This window comes from Onychomys torridus, chromosome 3 (assembly GCF_903995425.1).
Source record: "Onychomys torridus chromosome 3, mOncTor1.1, whole genome shotgun sequence".
Taxonomy (NCBI): domain Eukaryota; kingdom Metazoa; phylum Chordata; class Mammalia; order Rodentia; family Cricetidae; genus Onychomys; species Onychomys torridus.
Genome location: NC_050445.1, coordinates 45590263 through 45607986, shown reverse-complemented (window position 1 = coordinate 45607986; position 17724 = coordinate 45590263). Strand labels below are relative to the sequence as shown.

Genomic DNA, 17724 nt, shown 5'->3' with positions numbered 1-17724 from the left:
TGCATGTCTGTATGTCTTGTGTATATGCTGCAAGTGTCCATAGAGGCCAGAAGAGGGCGACAGATCCCCTACAGCTGGAGTTACAGACGGTTGTGGGTCAACAGCCTTAAGTGCTGAGAGCCAAACTCAAGTCCTCCGGGAAAGCAGCAAGCACCCTTCACCACTGAGCCATCTTTCCAACACCCAAAACAGATGGTTTCTGTACAATTAAAAGGGCCTGATATTCTCAAGAGGCATGTTTGAAACATTGTGACACCAAAATTGAAATGGTAAGTTGGCCAAGATGAGCAAAATAAAAGCAGAATCTGTATCATTCCTATAAGAAATGTGACAGAAGAACTCAAAACCCAGTGCCTGATGTGAAAGATCAGTTAATGACCTGACTGTGGTGAATGTTTACACCAGAAATCATGTGATCATGTTCCATTCATCCACATGTGAACACAGCTGCAGTAAGTGTATGCTACATTGCAGAAGGCAGGTCAAAGTACAAAGGGGTTTATTTATAAGCACCCCACACATAGGAACCTGCTGAATCTCCCGGCAAGCCAATGAAAGCAATAGCTGTCATCTCTTGTGAAAGGGAATTAAGGGAAAGAGTGCTGGGAACCCGCCCAAGGACATACAGCTAGGGAGTGGTGGTGTCAGGACCCAAGTTCAGACAGTCCAGCTATGTGGATACACTCTTCCATCAAAAGCAGAAACCATGTTATCCTTTCTTTGAACATGGGACTTACCAGTTGCCCATTACAGAGGCTTCAGTTATCCAGCGGTCATTTAAGTCTTTCCCTCTACATGGAAATAGTATTTAAGTACAGTGTCAGCATTGGTGGTCGAAGGAAGCTCCGAGAATCTATTCTGCTCACACAATCAAACCTATCTTTACTATGGACTTTAAAAAGCCTTCTATCTTGTATGGTTTATTAACCTGCCAATGACCTGTCACCAATGCTATAATGAAAAGGGGGCTCTATAAGATACTAGGATGTACAAAGTGAGACAGCCTTACTTTCTTCTTCAAGAAATTAACACATTTTCTAGCCTCTCTCTAATTAGATAAGTGGCAAGGAAAAAAATAAAAAATAAAACCAACAACAACAGAGTTTCTGCTTATCTTTCCATTTGCCATCATTCAGTGCCCAGCATTTTCCACCACTGGGTTTTAAGACTTTGTTTGAATAGATGCATCTTGACCTGAGAGTCTATGTCTTGTTCTATAGACATGATTCAAGCACATGTACTCCCCTACTGTGGTACTATGGGCATGGTTACTTTCTTACCAGGCTACAGGAATATTTCAAAATGTATTTCGTTTATATGAACTTACATAGTTAGAAAGTGTTTGCTTTCTATTAAAACTTCAGATTTACTTTTTTTTTTTTTTTTTTTTGGTTTTTCAAGCCAGGGGTTTCTCTGTAGCTTTTAGAGCCTGTCCTGGACTAGCTCTGTAGACCAGGCTGGCCTCGAACTCACAGAGATCCACCTGCCTCTGCCTCCCGGGATTACAGTGCTAGGATTACAGGTGTGCGCCACCCACTGCCCGGCCAGATTTACTTTAATAGTCACTAGGAATTATAAAATGAATATCTAAAGCCTGAGTGTGGGTTTGGGCCTTCCATTTATAGCCACTACCATTTATAATATTGTGTTTTGCAATTTTATCAGGTTGTTTCTTTGTCCTCTCATATTTTAAGTTGAAACCATCCAGATCAGGTCAAGGATTGCCAGCCCTGTTCTTTGATAGAACCCAAGCTGTCCTTTATCAGGAATGCATTATTCAGACACTGTCTAGCTTGATCTGTCTAAGCAAGAGGATTCTGAAATGCAAAAGCTAAATTATCTTCAGCAAAAATTATAAAATCTGAGAGCTGAATTATGTTATGGAAATCCAGAAAATCTATGATTGATGAGTTTGTTATTTAAAAGTAGCTTTACCAACCAGAATAAGAAATATGACAAACCCCATATACCAAAAGGCAGTTGATGAATAAAGGGAAATTGTTTGCTTGTAGAAATAATAACTGAGAATATTTATCTCACAGGATTACAAAGTTGCTCCCAAAAAGCAAATAAAAGCTGATTGATATTAGTGAGCTTATTTTATTTCCCAGCTTTATATCAGAAACATCTAGAGCCTAAAGTAAGTTTAGGCTATGAGGTTATTATCCATTTCAAAGAGAGGTGTATTATTCTCCTATATCAATAATTAAGACTTGTTGAAATCTGGAAATACACATGTATATTCAAACACACATGTAGGCTCAAGTTTCACATTTTCGTTAGCTTATTGCTATGACATTCAAAGAGAAAGTAACCTATAGAGCTAATTTTAAAAAACAACAACAACAATGAATCTTAAATTCAATTAAAAAAAAACCCTCTCCATTAGATGAAGATAGCAAATCTGTACTAAGGAATAAAATACATCAGTATATTGTCCCAACCACCAAAGAGGAGTGGAAAGTCATAGGGCAGAGACATCTGAACTATTCAAGGAGGTATGATGTATGGAAACCAGGAGAGAGTCCTCCCCTTTTGTGTCACATGTGTCTCTGGAGATGACAATGAAAACAGTCAGGAGCACTGAGATGTTGTGCTAGTTTTCTAGGGTTGCAGTGACAAAGCACATGCAGAGTTTGCTGCATTAAGCAACAAAATCTCATTTCCTGACAGTTCTGGAGGCCCCAAGTCTAAGATGAAAGCACTGTCTGGGTTGTTTGGTCCTGCGCCTCTCTTCTCATGGCCATTTTCCCCTGGTGCTCTCCCCAGTACTCCACCTATGCACAATCAAATGCTTTTATAGGGACACCAGTCCTTGCTGTGTTAAGGCATGCTCATATGCCTATTGATTTTTCTTTATTACCTCTTTAAAAATAACATATTACCAAATATGACCATACCTGAGGTATGAAGAATTCAAATGTCAACATAAGAATTTTGGGGGAATGCAATTTCAATCAATGAAGAAGCCAGTAACTACAAATAATTTTGAGGCAAAATATATCGGAAAAAAATGGTTAATTGGAGATAACAAAGTTAATTTGTCCCCTAAACTTATATTCTTAGACAAATTAGGGCTGCTATCTATATTCCATATTCACTCTGAAACATCTTATTTAAACTTGCTATCTCTAAGCAAGAAATCTCAGAAGCTACAGTAGTTTGTCTGCCATGGCAGTTTACATGTATCCATACTATAAAATTCTCATCATAAACTGGAAGGCCAAATGACCTGAAAAGGGACAACACACACCTAACAAGACTGTCAAAATGAGAAGCTAGAAGGAGAAAGGGATAAAAGTAGTAGAAAAAGGTCAGCAGCTTTAAACATGTAACAGTTAACAGGTGAACATCTAAACTCAATGGACATTTTAAAACAGAAAAATACAGAGCAAATAGTATATATATACTTGATTGTCTCAATAAGCACACTAAATGTAAATTATTATCTAATGAAAAGGCACAGGTCATCTGATTAGGTTTTAAGGATAACAAAAAATTACATGTCCACTGGATGGTGGTGGCGAATGCCTTTAATCTCAGCACTCAGGAGGCAGAGCCAGGTGGATATCTTAGTTCGAGGCCAGCCTGGTCTACAGAGTGAGATCCAGGACAGGCACCAAAACTACACAGAGAACCCCCATCTCGAAAAAAATGTATATATCCTGAATATGAAGACACAAAGAACAAAAAGTCACAGAATACTGAAAGGTGTATCAACAGCAGCAGTGATCTAAAGAAAGCTGGGGCTGGGCATTGAGATGTACACTTGAAATCTCAACAGAGGCAGGAGGATTGCAGGTTCTAGGCTAGCTTGGGTTACCAAGTAAGACTTTATCTAAATAGAAGAAAGCAGGAAGAAGAGAGAGTGAGGGATGAGGAGGGAGGGAGGAAGAAAGGGAAGCCAAGAGGGAGTGAGACAGGGGCGAAGGGAAAAGAATAGATCGGTATTGGTCCAAGTTTATCATAGTCAAGAATGTTACAAGAAATAAGGAAACTCATAATGACAAATGTTTCATTCCATCATTAGTATATGTATTAGGACATAATTCTTAATATTTATCCACCCAATAAGAGAGGATCCAGCTGAATCAAGCAGTACCTGATTGAATTGAAAAGAAAAACTGAAGAATCCACAATGATAGCTTGGGATCGCAGTGCCTCTCTCTTAACACTTGATAAACATGTAAGTGGAAAATTAGTAAATACACAGAGTTGCATAATACTCTTAACCACGTTGACATAACTGATATTTACCAACCATCACTTCTAGCTACAACAGAACAGAAACATTTCTCAGGTACAACAGAACATTTTCCAAAATGACCTGTTTTACTACTAAAACAAGCTGTGAAGAATTTAGGACTCAAGTCATGTAGAAGTATATTCCATAACAAAATTAGAAAGCAGTAACAAAGATCCATGAAAAATCTTTAAACAACATACTTCTAAATAATCTGTTAAATACAAATTATAAAGGTAATCAGAAAGTATTTTGAAAAGAAAGAAAATCAAACTCAACATATCATAAAGTTGGGGTACAGTTAATGTAGCAGTACTTGAATCCAGATCTCAGAACAATGATCTTTGCTTTCACCGTATGATGAGAAAAAGAGCAGTAAACTGAACTAACAGTAAGCAGAACTGAGGAAATGATAATAAAAGAAGCAACAGACATTAATAAAAACAAAAGAACTATACTGGGACCTGTCCCTGGAGCATCAGCCAGCTTTTTGGAGCTTAGTGCCTATGGTGGGACACTTTGCACAGCCTTGGTGCAGGGAGGAGGGGCTTGGACCTTCCTCAACTGAGTGTGCCAGGCTCTGCTAACTTCCCATGGGAGACCTTGCCTTGGAGGAGGGGGGGGGGGGCAACTGGGAGGAAGAGGAGGGAGGACAGCGGAATCTGTGGTTGATATGTGAAATGAATAGAAGATCTCTCTGGCGTGGAACAGAGAAAAACCAATATTTGAATCAGGTTGATTATAAATGTAATCTCTTTCTAAAAGATAAAAAGAAGATATGATATAGATATAATAGGATGAAAGGGTAGATTAACCTACTTTTAAAGAGCAACAACTTGTTTGAAATGTTTTACATTGGTATAGATTTTAGCTTATTGATACAAATTTAAAGTTAATTTTGTTATATTGCATGTATATTTCTACTCTTGTTTAAGGTATTATGTTTATGTAACTCATTTTGATTGTAATGGATAATTAAGAAATACAGATTCATAATTAGTCTTCTATGATAGTCAAACTTGTAGCATGGTAGTTAATTTTTCTAGGTATACATAGATATATTTCAGATAGACAGGTAATCTTCAAACACTTCAAATACCTACAGAATATGGCATTTAAAATATTTTTAAAAATTTAGACTTTCTAGACAATGAGAAATGTCTGCTCCTGGCAGCACCAATTTACTTCAGAGAGGAGGGTGGGCATCAAAGACACCCTGTATGGAGTTTATCTTCACCTTGGCAAAAATAGCCATTTGGGCAAGAAACTGTTCTTGCCTGGACTACTTGAAAAAAAATGTATTGACTGGACATGTAGGACCCATAGGAAGATGACCACTGAACTTTGCTTGACAAAATGGTCCTTCAGGTTCCTGCTTCGCAGAGGAAACTGCCAGACATTCTACAGGACACTGAGAAAAGTGACTGAGAGACTCTAGACCTGTGGGCTGAAGACAGATGCCCCAACTTTACAAAAGAACTTTGGGTGACTGTCCAGGCTGCCAGCTGTCTCTGTCTACTCTCTCAAGACTCCCAAAAGTTGCTTGTGTCTGTCTCCTATTTCTCAGGTAATATTATATCCTTCTGAGGTCTTTGATGTAGTTGAAGACTAGATAGTTGTAATATCCTTAGTTACGATAAGAGGTAAGTTAGATATAAAACCTTAGACTCACAAATATGGGATAGATAGGATATCTTCTTTAATTTTGCCAAATACAAATAGATTAGATATTATAAATAGACTAGATATTATAACTGTAATTCTTGCTTGATAATTGTTTTGTTATATGTAATTTTACTATGTGAAAGTTAAAACCTTCCTTTTTGAAAAAAAAGAAAAGGGGAAGTGCTGTGGATATCGCTCTGTATAAATAAAATGCTGATTGGCCAGTAGCCAGCAGGAAGTATGGGTGGGACAAGCAGAGAGGAGAATTCTGGGAAGTGGAAGGCTGAGGCAGAGAGACACTGTCAGCTGCTGCCATGAGCACCAACATGTAAGACACTTGTAAGCCACGAGCCATGTGGCAAGGTATAGATTTATAGAAATGGGTTAATTTCAGATATAAGAACTAGATAGCAAGAAGCCTGGGCCATCAGGCCAAACAGTTTAAGTAATATAAGTCTCTGTATGTTTGATTGGTTCTGAGCAGCTGTGGGACTGGTGGGTGAGAGAGATTTGTCCTGACCATGGGCCAGGCAGAACCAGAAAAACTCTGGCTACACAAACCTACTTTGAAAAAAATAAATTGAACCAAACAAAACACTCAGAGGACTAATAGTCCCTTGTTTCAAGATTTGTGAAACTTCAGTAATCAAGAATGTGTGGTGTTGGTATAAAGCTTAACAAATAATTCAATGGAACAGGATGAAGGTTCTAGATAGTTCTAGACAGAGCCACAAGTAGACAGTTAACTGATTCTGATAAAGATGAAAAAGCAATTCAATGGAGAAAAAGTTATTAAGTAAAATCAAAAATAGCTAAAAGTAAATATGTTAAAACAAATTTATTTCCACACATACAACAGGTAAACCAACTTTATAGGATTAGAAAATAAAATGTTCTCTTGTTATTCTTATTCATATCAAAAGTCCTAGCTAGTTCAACAGGAAAATTTTAAAGTCATACTTCATAATGGAAATAATTGTCTTTATTTCACAGTTAGCACAGTTCCTAACTGTCTATATAAAATCTAAGAAAGAATCCAAAGTTAACAAGGGAGCTTAGTGAGGTCTGACGATAGAAAATTGATGTATATAGGTCAATTGTGTTCCTATATACTAGAAATAAGCACTTGGGGTTTTATTTAAAATTTCCTTTTCTGGTGCTGGAAACTTAACCCAGGCAAGCACTCTACCACTAAACTGTATCCTTACTCCTGGAAATTATTTAAGTAATACCAAAACAATTGGGTAGAGAGAAAAATTAATAAAACATGTGAAGGATTTATATGTCAAAAGACAAAACACTGATAAAAGAATCAAAAAGATTGAAACAAATGGAAAGATATACATATGCCCATAGGCTCAATATTGTTAAAATACTGAAAGATATATAATGTCCGTAGGTTTAATATTATTAAGACGTCAGTTATCCCAATTTATCTAGTGATTAAACACAATTCCATTTAAACTCCCAGCAAAGGTTTTTGTTGTTGATACTATTGCTTCAAGACAGGGTTTCACTGTGTATCCCTCGCTGTCCTGAAACTCGCTCTGTAAACCAGACTGGCCTTGAACTCACAGAAACGTGCCTGCCTCTGCCTCCTGGGTGCTGGGTGCTGGGATTAAAGGCGTGTGAAACCATCACCTGGTCTAAGCATTTTGTGTATGGGTGTTTTGCCTGCTTCTATTTCTGCAGCACCTGTGTGCCTGGAGCCCTGGGAGAGCAGAAGAAGGTACAGTATTTAGGCAGTTGGAAACTGCCACGTGGGTGCTGGGAATCAAACCCAGGTCCTCTGCAAGAAAGGCCAATGCCCTTAACCACTCTCTAGCATCTAGCAAAAGTTTTTTTGAATGGAATAATGTTAATTGTAAAACCTGAATGTAAAGACAGGAGCCAGACAGACAGAAGAACAATGGGAAGACATGTATTACTCAGTTTCAAGACCAACTATAAAGACACAGAACCAACACATCGCAGTGCTAGTGGAAGAGAGACAGACAGAGACAGAGAGAGAGAAGAGTAATCAGCCATGAAATTAATCTATACATGTACAGTCACGTGACTGATTATTGCTGTGGCCTGAATGCGTGTGTGCCCCAAAATTCACATGTGACCTTTTATACTTAAAGCAATGATCTTAGCTTGTGTTTCCTGGAAATGACTAGGTCTTGGCAGTGAAATTCTCACTGATTAGATTAAGCCCTTACAAAACAGGCCTAAGCAAGCATTGTACCCTTGAATGTGCATTGTTTATAAGCTACACAACCTAAGTGCCTTGTTATAGGAGCCAAAGAATAAGGAATTGATAAAGATATGAGGACAATTCAGTGGAGATGAGGCTGTGTCTTCAACAAACAGAGACAGAACAATTGGATGCTCAAAACAGAAGCATTTAAAAATTAACTTCGACTTACATTTCATATCTCATATAATTTTCTTCAAATTGAATTATATATCTAAATGTAAAATATAAAACCGCAAAATTTCAGAAGAAAATAAGAAAAAAATCTATGTGAGCCTATGTTTGAAGAATTTTTAGATGTAACACTAAGTACATGACCTATATAAAAATAAATTGATAAATTGAACTTTATCAAAGGTGAAAACATTCACTACAGAAAACACCAAGGACGAGAAGGTAAGTTCTTACTTAAGAGAGTAGAGCCTCTCTTCTGGCCTGACAGGTGATTCATGCTTACCATCCTGGGCACTTGAGCTGACCTCCCATTCTCCAAATCTTCTGGCCCTGAGAGAGATGTCTAAACTCTGGGTAGCTGCTTATCAGGGTGCCAGCTGTTCACTTTGAGCCTCTTACTGACAAAATCCCAACATTTCTCCGGTTGACTGGCTAAACAAGACAATGGAGGACCTGCCTTGTTTATTCATTCTCTCCGGTGTAGACTCGGTTTGATAGACAACTGTGTGTTTCTGCTCAAAATATCCTGGGAGTGGTATACACCTCCATGTTGTCTTCCAGATCTCCAGCACCCTGGGTTGTAATCAGACACTGACATACCAGGACAAGGGTGACTACCAGTTCTCTATGTTCCTCATACTAAAGGAACTTATTTCCAAGACCACCAAGGACTCCTTGAAATACCTCTTACAATCGTCTTGGAAACTACTCCAAAGTGATGGCTCACTTTAAAAACAACAACAACTTTTACTAGCTACTTCATAACTTTCCTTCTTTTTTTATTTCTTTGATCTTACTGAGTGCCAAAGCAAGTTCTCAATTTACTTCTTCTTATAAAGCCTTTATGTGGGGGACAGAATGTCTTATACTGACTCTGATATCCTGATATCTAACCTCTTGGGTTCTCAGTCAAAACTGAATTGGGCTGATGGGGTTGTACATCTCCAGAAAGAGCAAAATGAAGATGGGAGTGCCTGAGATTAGATAGGATGATGAAGTAAGTAAAGCTTACACTTTCCTCAAAAGGAACAAACTGGCTTTCGCTCTGAAAGGCTGGCTATCGAGCCACTGACACTGAAAAACGCATACCCGCCGAACCGGGATCTGCACTCCCAAGGCTTACACCCTAGAGAAAGGCACGCTTCCGTTCTCCCTCAAAGAGACAGCCTGGGTACAAATCCACAGTAAAATGGATAAAATAACTGTGGTCCTTTTCTGCAGTAGCATAGTCTATAGACATGAGACCAAACAAGTTGAAATGTGTGTGATAACACAGACAGAACTCACAGTATAATACTGAAGTTTAAAAGACAGACATAAAAAATTCATTCTGAATAATTCTACTTACATAAAAATTGAAAATAAGAAAGACAAGCCCAATTACTCCTTAGAATACGGGTACTCAAACCAACATTCTTCAGTTAATGGAATTCAGGGAAATTCTGGTTAGTGAAAATGGACCCTATCACACTGCAATAAAAAGAACATCAAGTATCAGCTGGAGACAGTCTTGCCTGATGTATCTTGGGTGGTAATGTTTGTCTTCTTAAATAAGTATCATTCTGTTTTTATCACTAAGGAAAGAATGTCTTTAAAAAAAAAAAAAAACAACTTGGGCTTATGAAATGTACTTCAAGCCTCACCAGTGTCACTGTGAGCCACAAGAGGGCAGTAACTACAAGGCTCACTTGGGAAGAAGGAATGAAAATTTTGAATTAAATAGAAGTGGCATAAAACACTGATCTGTAAACAGATGAGTACCTCCCCCAAAATAAAGAATTTTTAAAGTATTGTAAATCTTTTAATTCATAATTTTAAGATGGAAAAACAAATATATTTCCTGTGTAAGAAATGTCTATTTGTTTTCATTTTTGCCATACAATTCCTGTACAGTCATATATAAAACACATATCCTACTTTAACACAGAAATACTGTTAAGATTAGTCACTACAGGGCAGGATCTCACATATTTATTTCCATAAATGTTATATTTTGTGGTTTTCACCTGATTGAGCTTTCTGAATAAGATGTAACAGAAACTATGGATCCTTTTCAGAGTTGAGGAAACTGAAGTTTACAAGAAGAGGGCAATTGGTACTACCTAATACTGTCAAGTAGAGAAGGCAGAATTTGATGTTTTCTGATGTTTTTCACAATTGCCCATCATCATGATGAAATTAACAGGGACACCATTGGCTACTTCATATATGACTTGAAATATTATTCTCATAGATTCCTGCTATAACAGAATGTTAGTTTTATGATTATAGGATTTTTTCAGGAAACATGGCTAACAGTGTTCTCTATTGAACCACCAATTTAAGAACTGATCTTTATATTACATGGAGTAACCACCAAAACAGATAACAATGCTTAATGTTATAAATGACTGGAGAAGTCAAAGACTCATTCTCTTAGCTTAAAGAACACTGTTCAGCTACAATAAAATTGGCGTTACTTTTAATTTTAAAAAATCTGTGTCCTCACAAGAACCCAATCTCTCCACTCTCAGATATGCAGTATAAGAAAAGGCTCCTGTCTTCGAACCATTATAGTCATCGGTTCCTGGGCTTCTTCCTTCCCTCCTTCATCAATTCATTTTAGTGGTTGTTGTTAGGCATATAAGCTAAGCACAGAAAAATAGGCATTGCCCAATTATAAATAAATCATTCCTTCATGGAGTTTGCACTCCATTGGTAAGAATAAATGATGAACACAAGGTGCCGATGACAGTGAAAAAATGTGGGGTGCAGTGAGGACCATCATATAACAATAGCAGTGTTACACAGCTGATTTTCACTCATCTGAATTCATGATTTCCATGAATATCAATAGCTGAAGAACATTGGTTTGAGTATCCATATTCTAAGGAGGGCTTGGAGTAATCAGACTTGTCTATTGGGTTTGTCTTCCTTGTTTGCAATTTTTATGTACATCATTACTTGAAATATCCATGAACTCTTTTCTCAGGGCAGTAGATACAACAGTCCCCTCCTTGAAGCTCCTTTATTTCCTATCTTCCATCATGCTGTCTGTCACAGAAGCCTTGGCGTAGGCAACACTGACCCTAACACTGGAAGTAATGTGTAACACACATCCTATAAAGGATATAAGGTAAAATTGTTGTTGTTGGGGGCTAAAGGGGAATTGCTAAAGAGCATAATCATACAGGATGTGATATTTAAGAATTTAACAGCTCACACTGAATTCACAAGCTGCTCAAAGCATCCCACAATCCAATGAGCAAGCATTTTAACTTATGTGGCTGAAGTATTGCTACAACAATATACTAAAATACGTGAGTGTGTTTCCTAACCTAGATTCCTGAGACAACCCCTACATCAATGGTGTCTCTCTGTTGTCCTCATCAAGCCTGTCTATCCTGCAAAGCTCTTGCATCACTTACGTTCTAGAGCATTGTAAAGGAGCTCAAAGTCTTCGCTTGTCTTAGGGTTGTGCCTCCGGTAATAGTCCATCTGCATCCACTCTTCTTTTTCTCTGATCTTCTTGAGCTCTTGCTCTTCTTCCCAATCCAGCCTCTTTCTCTTTTGTTCTCTTAAACTGTCTACATACCGCTTAGCATGCCATTGCCTGTAGCGAGTCTGTATCACTATCACCTGTGTTCAAATCAACAGGAAACCAAGTGTCACTGACGGGTTCATCAGAACATGAAGAAGGACAACAACAATTGTTTCCATTCAGATTCTACAACAAAACAATACTAGCCATCTGGCTTTAATTCTTTCTGAGACATTACTATGCACAACAATGTAAAAACTATAAATAATGTGCCATTATTTATATATGTGGCACTTTGGCTTTGAAATCTAGCAATACATTCCTATAAGAGGCCATTTGTATGTGCTTACCTCCTCCCCAATATGTCCATCCCAACCCTTCCTCAGGCCAATGCCATCCCAGCTTGTCCCTGGCCCTTCTGCTGCTTGGCCCCCACCCCCAATCCCAAGGGACTTCTACCACTGAGACACGGAACACACCTGTCAGAATTGGTGAATGACCCACCTACCAGTAGTACTACACCCCCACCTGGATTCTGCCTCCTGTGACCATTTCCCACACCCAGGCATTCCCAGATCATCCCCATCCCCAGGCTGGGCCCTCTCCACTATCCTAAAAGACTTTCCACAAGCAGACCCAGGCCACACAAACCAGAATGGCTATGTGACCTGACTAGCAGCAGAACTGTCCCCCTCCCTGGAATCTGTTCCCCAGGCCAATGCCATCCCAGCTCATCCCTGGTTCTGCAGCCGCTGCTGCCTCCAACCTTGGTGGACTCCTGTCACTGAGGTGCAGACCACACCAGCCATAACTGCTCTCACCAGTTGACAAGCAGCCCTTCCCCAGAACTCCAGCAGACTCCATATGCCCAGACACAGTCCACACCTAATAGAAGAACTGATGCCATAGGCCCACATAGAGTCCACCCCATTCAAAAGAACAGCCCCAGAAGCTCTACTTGGGGCCAGGCTGGATCTAGGGACTCAAGAAGACTTTGGCTTTACCAAAGACCAAACCAGATGAAGAGACCCAAGGCCCCCCAAACCCCAGCAGAGACACCCTACTGGACCTGAAGACTCATCATTCACCATAACACTTGGCCACTTAGTCCAGAAGACCAGAGAGGAAACAGAAACCAAGGAACAAAACACCCATCCAACAAAGACAAACACAGGAATCAGCACCTAGACTGATAAACACCCCAAATCCTAAACACCAGTTTAAGAACACAATCAGTAACAGAAAAGGCAATGTGTCACCACCAGAAACCAGGTATGCTATGACAGGAAGACCTGAACATTCCAATGCAGCTAAAGCACAAGAAAACAGCCTTAAATATAACTTTATGAAAATGATAGAGGTCCTTAAAGAGGAAATGGAAAAATCCTTTAAAGAAATGGAGCAAAAGACAATCAAAAATTTGGAAGAAATCAATAAATCTCTTAAAGAATGTCAAGAAAAAAAACAAACAGTTGACAGAAACAAACATTTTCAAGGCCTGCAAATGGAAATAGAATCAATTAAACACACACACACACACACACAGAGAGAGAGAGAGAGAGAGAGAGAGAGAGAGAGAGAGAGAGAGAGAGAGGGAATTCTGGAAATAGAACATCTAGGTAAGCAAACAGGAACTACAGATGCAAGCATCACCAACAGAATACAGGAGATGGAAGACAGAATCTGAGGCATTGAAAATAGGACAGAAGAAATAGATTCATCCATCTAAGAAAATGTTAAATCAAGGGCATGGAGCATGATGTCTGGTTTGGGGCAGGATTTGAAACCTCCACGCCTGCTCTCCAGCTCTAAACTGAGGAAGGGCAACCATGGTGCGCCCTAACAGAAATAAAAAACCAGTCAATTATTCACAGTTTGAGGACTCTGGCAGTGACTCAGATGATGATTTTATTTCTGCAACCATGTCTAGAAACAAAAAGCCCAAAACTGGGCCAAAGGAGTTAAAGCAGGGCAAACCAAAACCTAACTTGAAGAAGCTCCAAAAAGAAGACATCCTACTAGCGAAAGCCCCTAAAAAGGGATGGCTTTTAGATGACGAGGTTTTCCAGTTGCCCTGGCTTTATCTGTGAAGGAACTTCCAACCATCACCAACCAAGTGCAGAAGTCTCCAAAGAAAAGCACTGACGAACACAGCAATAGGAAACAGAGATAACAGAGAAGTCTCCTCCTGCCTCTAACTGCAGTGGAACCATTGATAATTCCGATTTGGACAAGATCATGGAGGAGGGGGACCCTGGCAGTGTCGAAGGGGAGAACCAAACAACATCTGAAGCCGAGGCTCAGCAGAGGAGGGAGCTCTCGGAAGATAATGATGGTAGCAGTGCTAAAGACACTGAACTGGATAGTGCATTTGGGTTACTTCAGGAGGCGTTTCTGAAATCTTTCACACTATTATGTTTCTTTAGGTTATTAGCTTGCTATTTATCCAGGTTATCCTGCTTTTGTACATATTAAAATGATTTTGTACATATTAAAATGATTTTGTAAATATTGAAATGATTTTGTAAATATTAAAATGATTTTGTAAATATTAAAATGATTACTGCAGCATGTGTTCCCTACATGAGGACAGATAGTTATGGTACAGCAGATATAATTTAATAATACTTTATGAACTTTTCATTGTCAAAACTTTAATAAAAGTGAAAATGTTTAAAAATGTGTTCTTTGACACCATGTATCCACCTGTCTGTCTACATTTTAGTAAAATGAGTCTTCTGTGGTCAACATAAGCAAGGGGAAGGAGTTTCTTCATCACTTTAGATTAAGCCAGAGCTTGGAAGACTGGCTGTCAACTTGTCACCCCTGTATTAGTCAATGCAGCTTTTCAGGAAGCTTAGATTCATTGTTGATACAGGTAATTATTTTTATGGTGAGAATATCAACTTGTTCCTGATCAAATTTTAATTAAAAAAATTAATGTCTACCATAAAAAAGAAAATGTTAAATCTAAAAAAGTTTCTAATGCAAAACATCCAGGAAATCTGGGATACTATGAAAAGACTAAACATGAGAAAAATAGGAACAGAAGAAGAAGAAAAATCCCAGCTCAAAGTCCCAGAAAATACATTCAACAAAATCATAGAAGAAAATTTTCCCAACTTGAAGAAAGACATACCTACAAAGTTACAAGAAACTTACAAAACACCAAAACGACTGGACCAGAAAAAAAAAGCTCCCTCTCAACATAATAATCAAAATACTAAACATACCAAAGAAAGAAAGAATATTAAAATCTGCAAAGGAAAAAGGCCAACTAACATATAAAGGCAGACCTATCAAAATTACACCTTACTTCTCAATGGAGACTCTAGAAGACAGAATTCTGGTCCTGGACAGACCTCTTGTAGACTCTAAGATACCATGGATGCCAGCCCAGACTACTATATCCAGCAAAACCTTCAATTAGATGTGGAAAACAAGGTATTTCATGACAATGTCAAATGTAATCAATATCTATCCACAAACCCAGCTCTATGGAAGGTACTAGAAGGAAAACTCCAACTCAAAGAAGTTAGCTGCATCCACAAAAACACAGACAATGGATAATCCCACACAAGAGGGAAACACACACACACACACACACACACACACACACCACCACCACCACCACCACCACTATCACCAACAACAACAACAACAACAACAACAACAAAGATAACAGGAATTAACAATCACCAGTCATTATTATCTCTCAATATTAATGAACTCAATTAGCCAATAAAAAGAAACAGGCTAACAGAACGGAAATAACAGGATCCATCCTTCTGCTGCATACAAGAAACACACCTCAACATCAAAGATAGACATTACCTCAGAGTAAAGGGTTGGAAAAAGACTTTCTAATCAAACATACCTAAGAAGCAAGAGCTAGTGTAGCTGTCCTAATATCTTACAAAATAGACTTCAAGCCAAAATTAAAAGAGATGAAGAACTTTTCATATTCATCAAAGGAAAAATCCACCAAGATGATGTCTCAATTCTGAACATGTAGGCCCCTAATACAAGGGTACCCACATTTGTAAAGGAAATATTAGTAAAGCTTAAATCACACATCAAACCCCACACACTAAGAGTGGGACACTTCAATACCCCACTCTCACCAATGGACAGGTCTGCCAGACAGAAACTTAACAGAGAAATAAGGGAGCTAACAGATGTTATGACTCAAATGGACCTAACAGACATCTATAGAACATTGTACCCAAACACAAAAGAATATACCTTCTTCTCAGCACCTCATGGAACCTTCTCCAAAACTGACCACATACTCAGTCACAAAGCAAATCTCAACAGATTAAGAAAAAAAGTGGAATAACACCGTGTCTTATCAGATCACCAAGGATTAAAGTTGTAGTTCAAGAACAATACAAACTACAGAAAGACTACAAACTCATGGAAACCATACAACTCTCAGCTGAATTACCACTGGTTCAAGAAAGAAATAAAGAAATTAAAGACTTCATAGAATTCAATGAAAATGAATGCACAATATACCCAAACTTATGGGATACAATGAAAGCAGTGCTAAGAGGAAAGTTCACAGCACTAAGTATCTTCATAAGGAATTTGGAGACATTTCATTAGTGACTTAACAGAACACCAAAAAGTTCTAGAACAAAAAGGAGCAGACACACCCAAGAGGAGCAGACAGCAGAAAATAATCAAACTGCAGGATAAAATGAATAAAATAGAAGCAAAGGATAACCATACAAAGAATTGGCTCTTTGAGAAAATCAACAAGATAGACAAACCCTAATCCAAACAAACTAACAGAGAGAATACCCAAATTAACAAAATCAGAAACTGAAAAGGGGGACATAACGACAGACACTAAGGAAATCCAGACAATCATTAGGTCATACTTCAAAACCTGTACTCAAAGAAATTGGAAAATCTAAAAGGAATGGACTAATTTCTTGATAGATACCACATAACGAAGTTAAACCAAGATCAGATAAACAATTAAAACAGACCTATATCCCCTAAGGAAACAGAAGCAGTCATTAAAAGTCTCACAACCAAAAATGGCACAGGGCCAGATGATTTCAGCTTAGAATTCTACTGTACTTACAAAGAAGAGCTAGTACCTCAAATTATTCCTCAAATTAGTCCAAAATACTCCTCAAATTATTCTACAAAATAGAAACAGAAAGGACATTGCGAAACTCATTTTATGAGGCCACAGTTACCCTGATACCCAAAGCACACAAAGATGCAACAAAGAAAGAGAATTACAAACTAATCTCCCTCATGAACACTGATGCAAAAATAGTCAATAAAATGCTTGCAAATCACTCCAAGAACACATCAAAAAGATCATCCACTATGATCAAGTTGGCTTCATCCCACAGATGCAGGGATGGTTCAACATATGAAAATTTTTCTATGTAATCCACCACATAAACAAACTGAAAGAAAAAAAAAAAACAAAAAACACATGATCATCTCATTAGATGTTGAAAAAGCCTTTGACAAAATCCAACATCTCTTCATGATAAAGGTCTTGGAGAGATCAGGGGTCCAAAGAACATAGTTAAATATAATAAAAGCAATAAACAGCAAGCCAACAGCCAACATCTAATTAAATAGGGAGATACCCAATCAATTCTACTAACATCAGGAACAAGACAAGGCTATCCACTCTCTCCATATCTATTCAATAAAGTTGTAGCTAGAGCAATAAAACAAAAGGAGATCAAAGAGATACGAATTGAAAAAGAAGCAAAGTATCGCTTTTTGCAAATGACTTGATAGTATACAAAAGCAACCCAAAAACTCTATCAAGAAACTCCTATAGCTGATAAACACCCTTACTCAAGTTGCTGGATACAAGATTAACTAAAAAAAAAAAGAAAAAAG

The 17724-nt window shown here is 38.2% G+C and overlaps 1 protein-coding gene and 1 pseudogene across 1 annotated transcript in view; one reads left to right on the top strand and one right to left on the bottom strand.

The window, feature by feature from the left end:
• The window catches only part of Iqub (IQ motif and ubiquitin domain containing), a 69463-nt gene that overhangs the window by 28698 nt on the left and 23041 nt on the right, over window positions 1-17724 (bottom strand). Inside the window, exon 7 of the mRNA XM_036181808.1 lies at window positions 11729-11939. Coding sequence (XP_036037701.1) covers window positions 11729-11939 — 211 coding nt within the window. The remainder of the gene's footprint in view (window positions 1-11728; window positions 11940-17724) is intronic.
• Window positions 13671-14316, top strand: LOC118579445 (annotated as a pseudogene).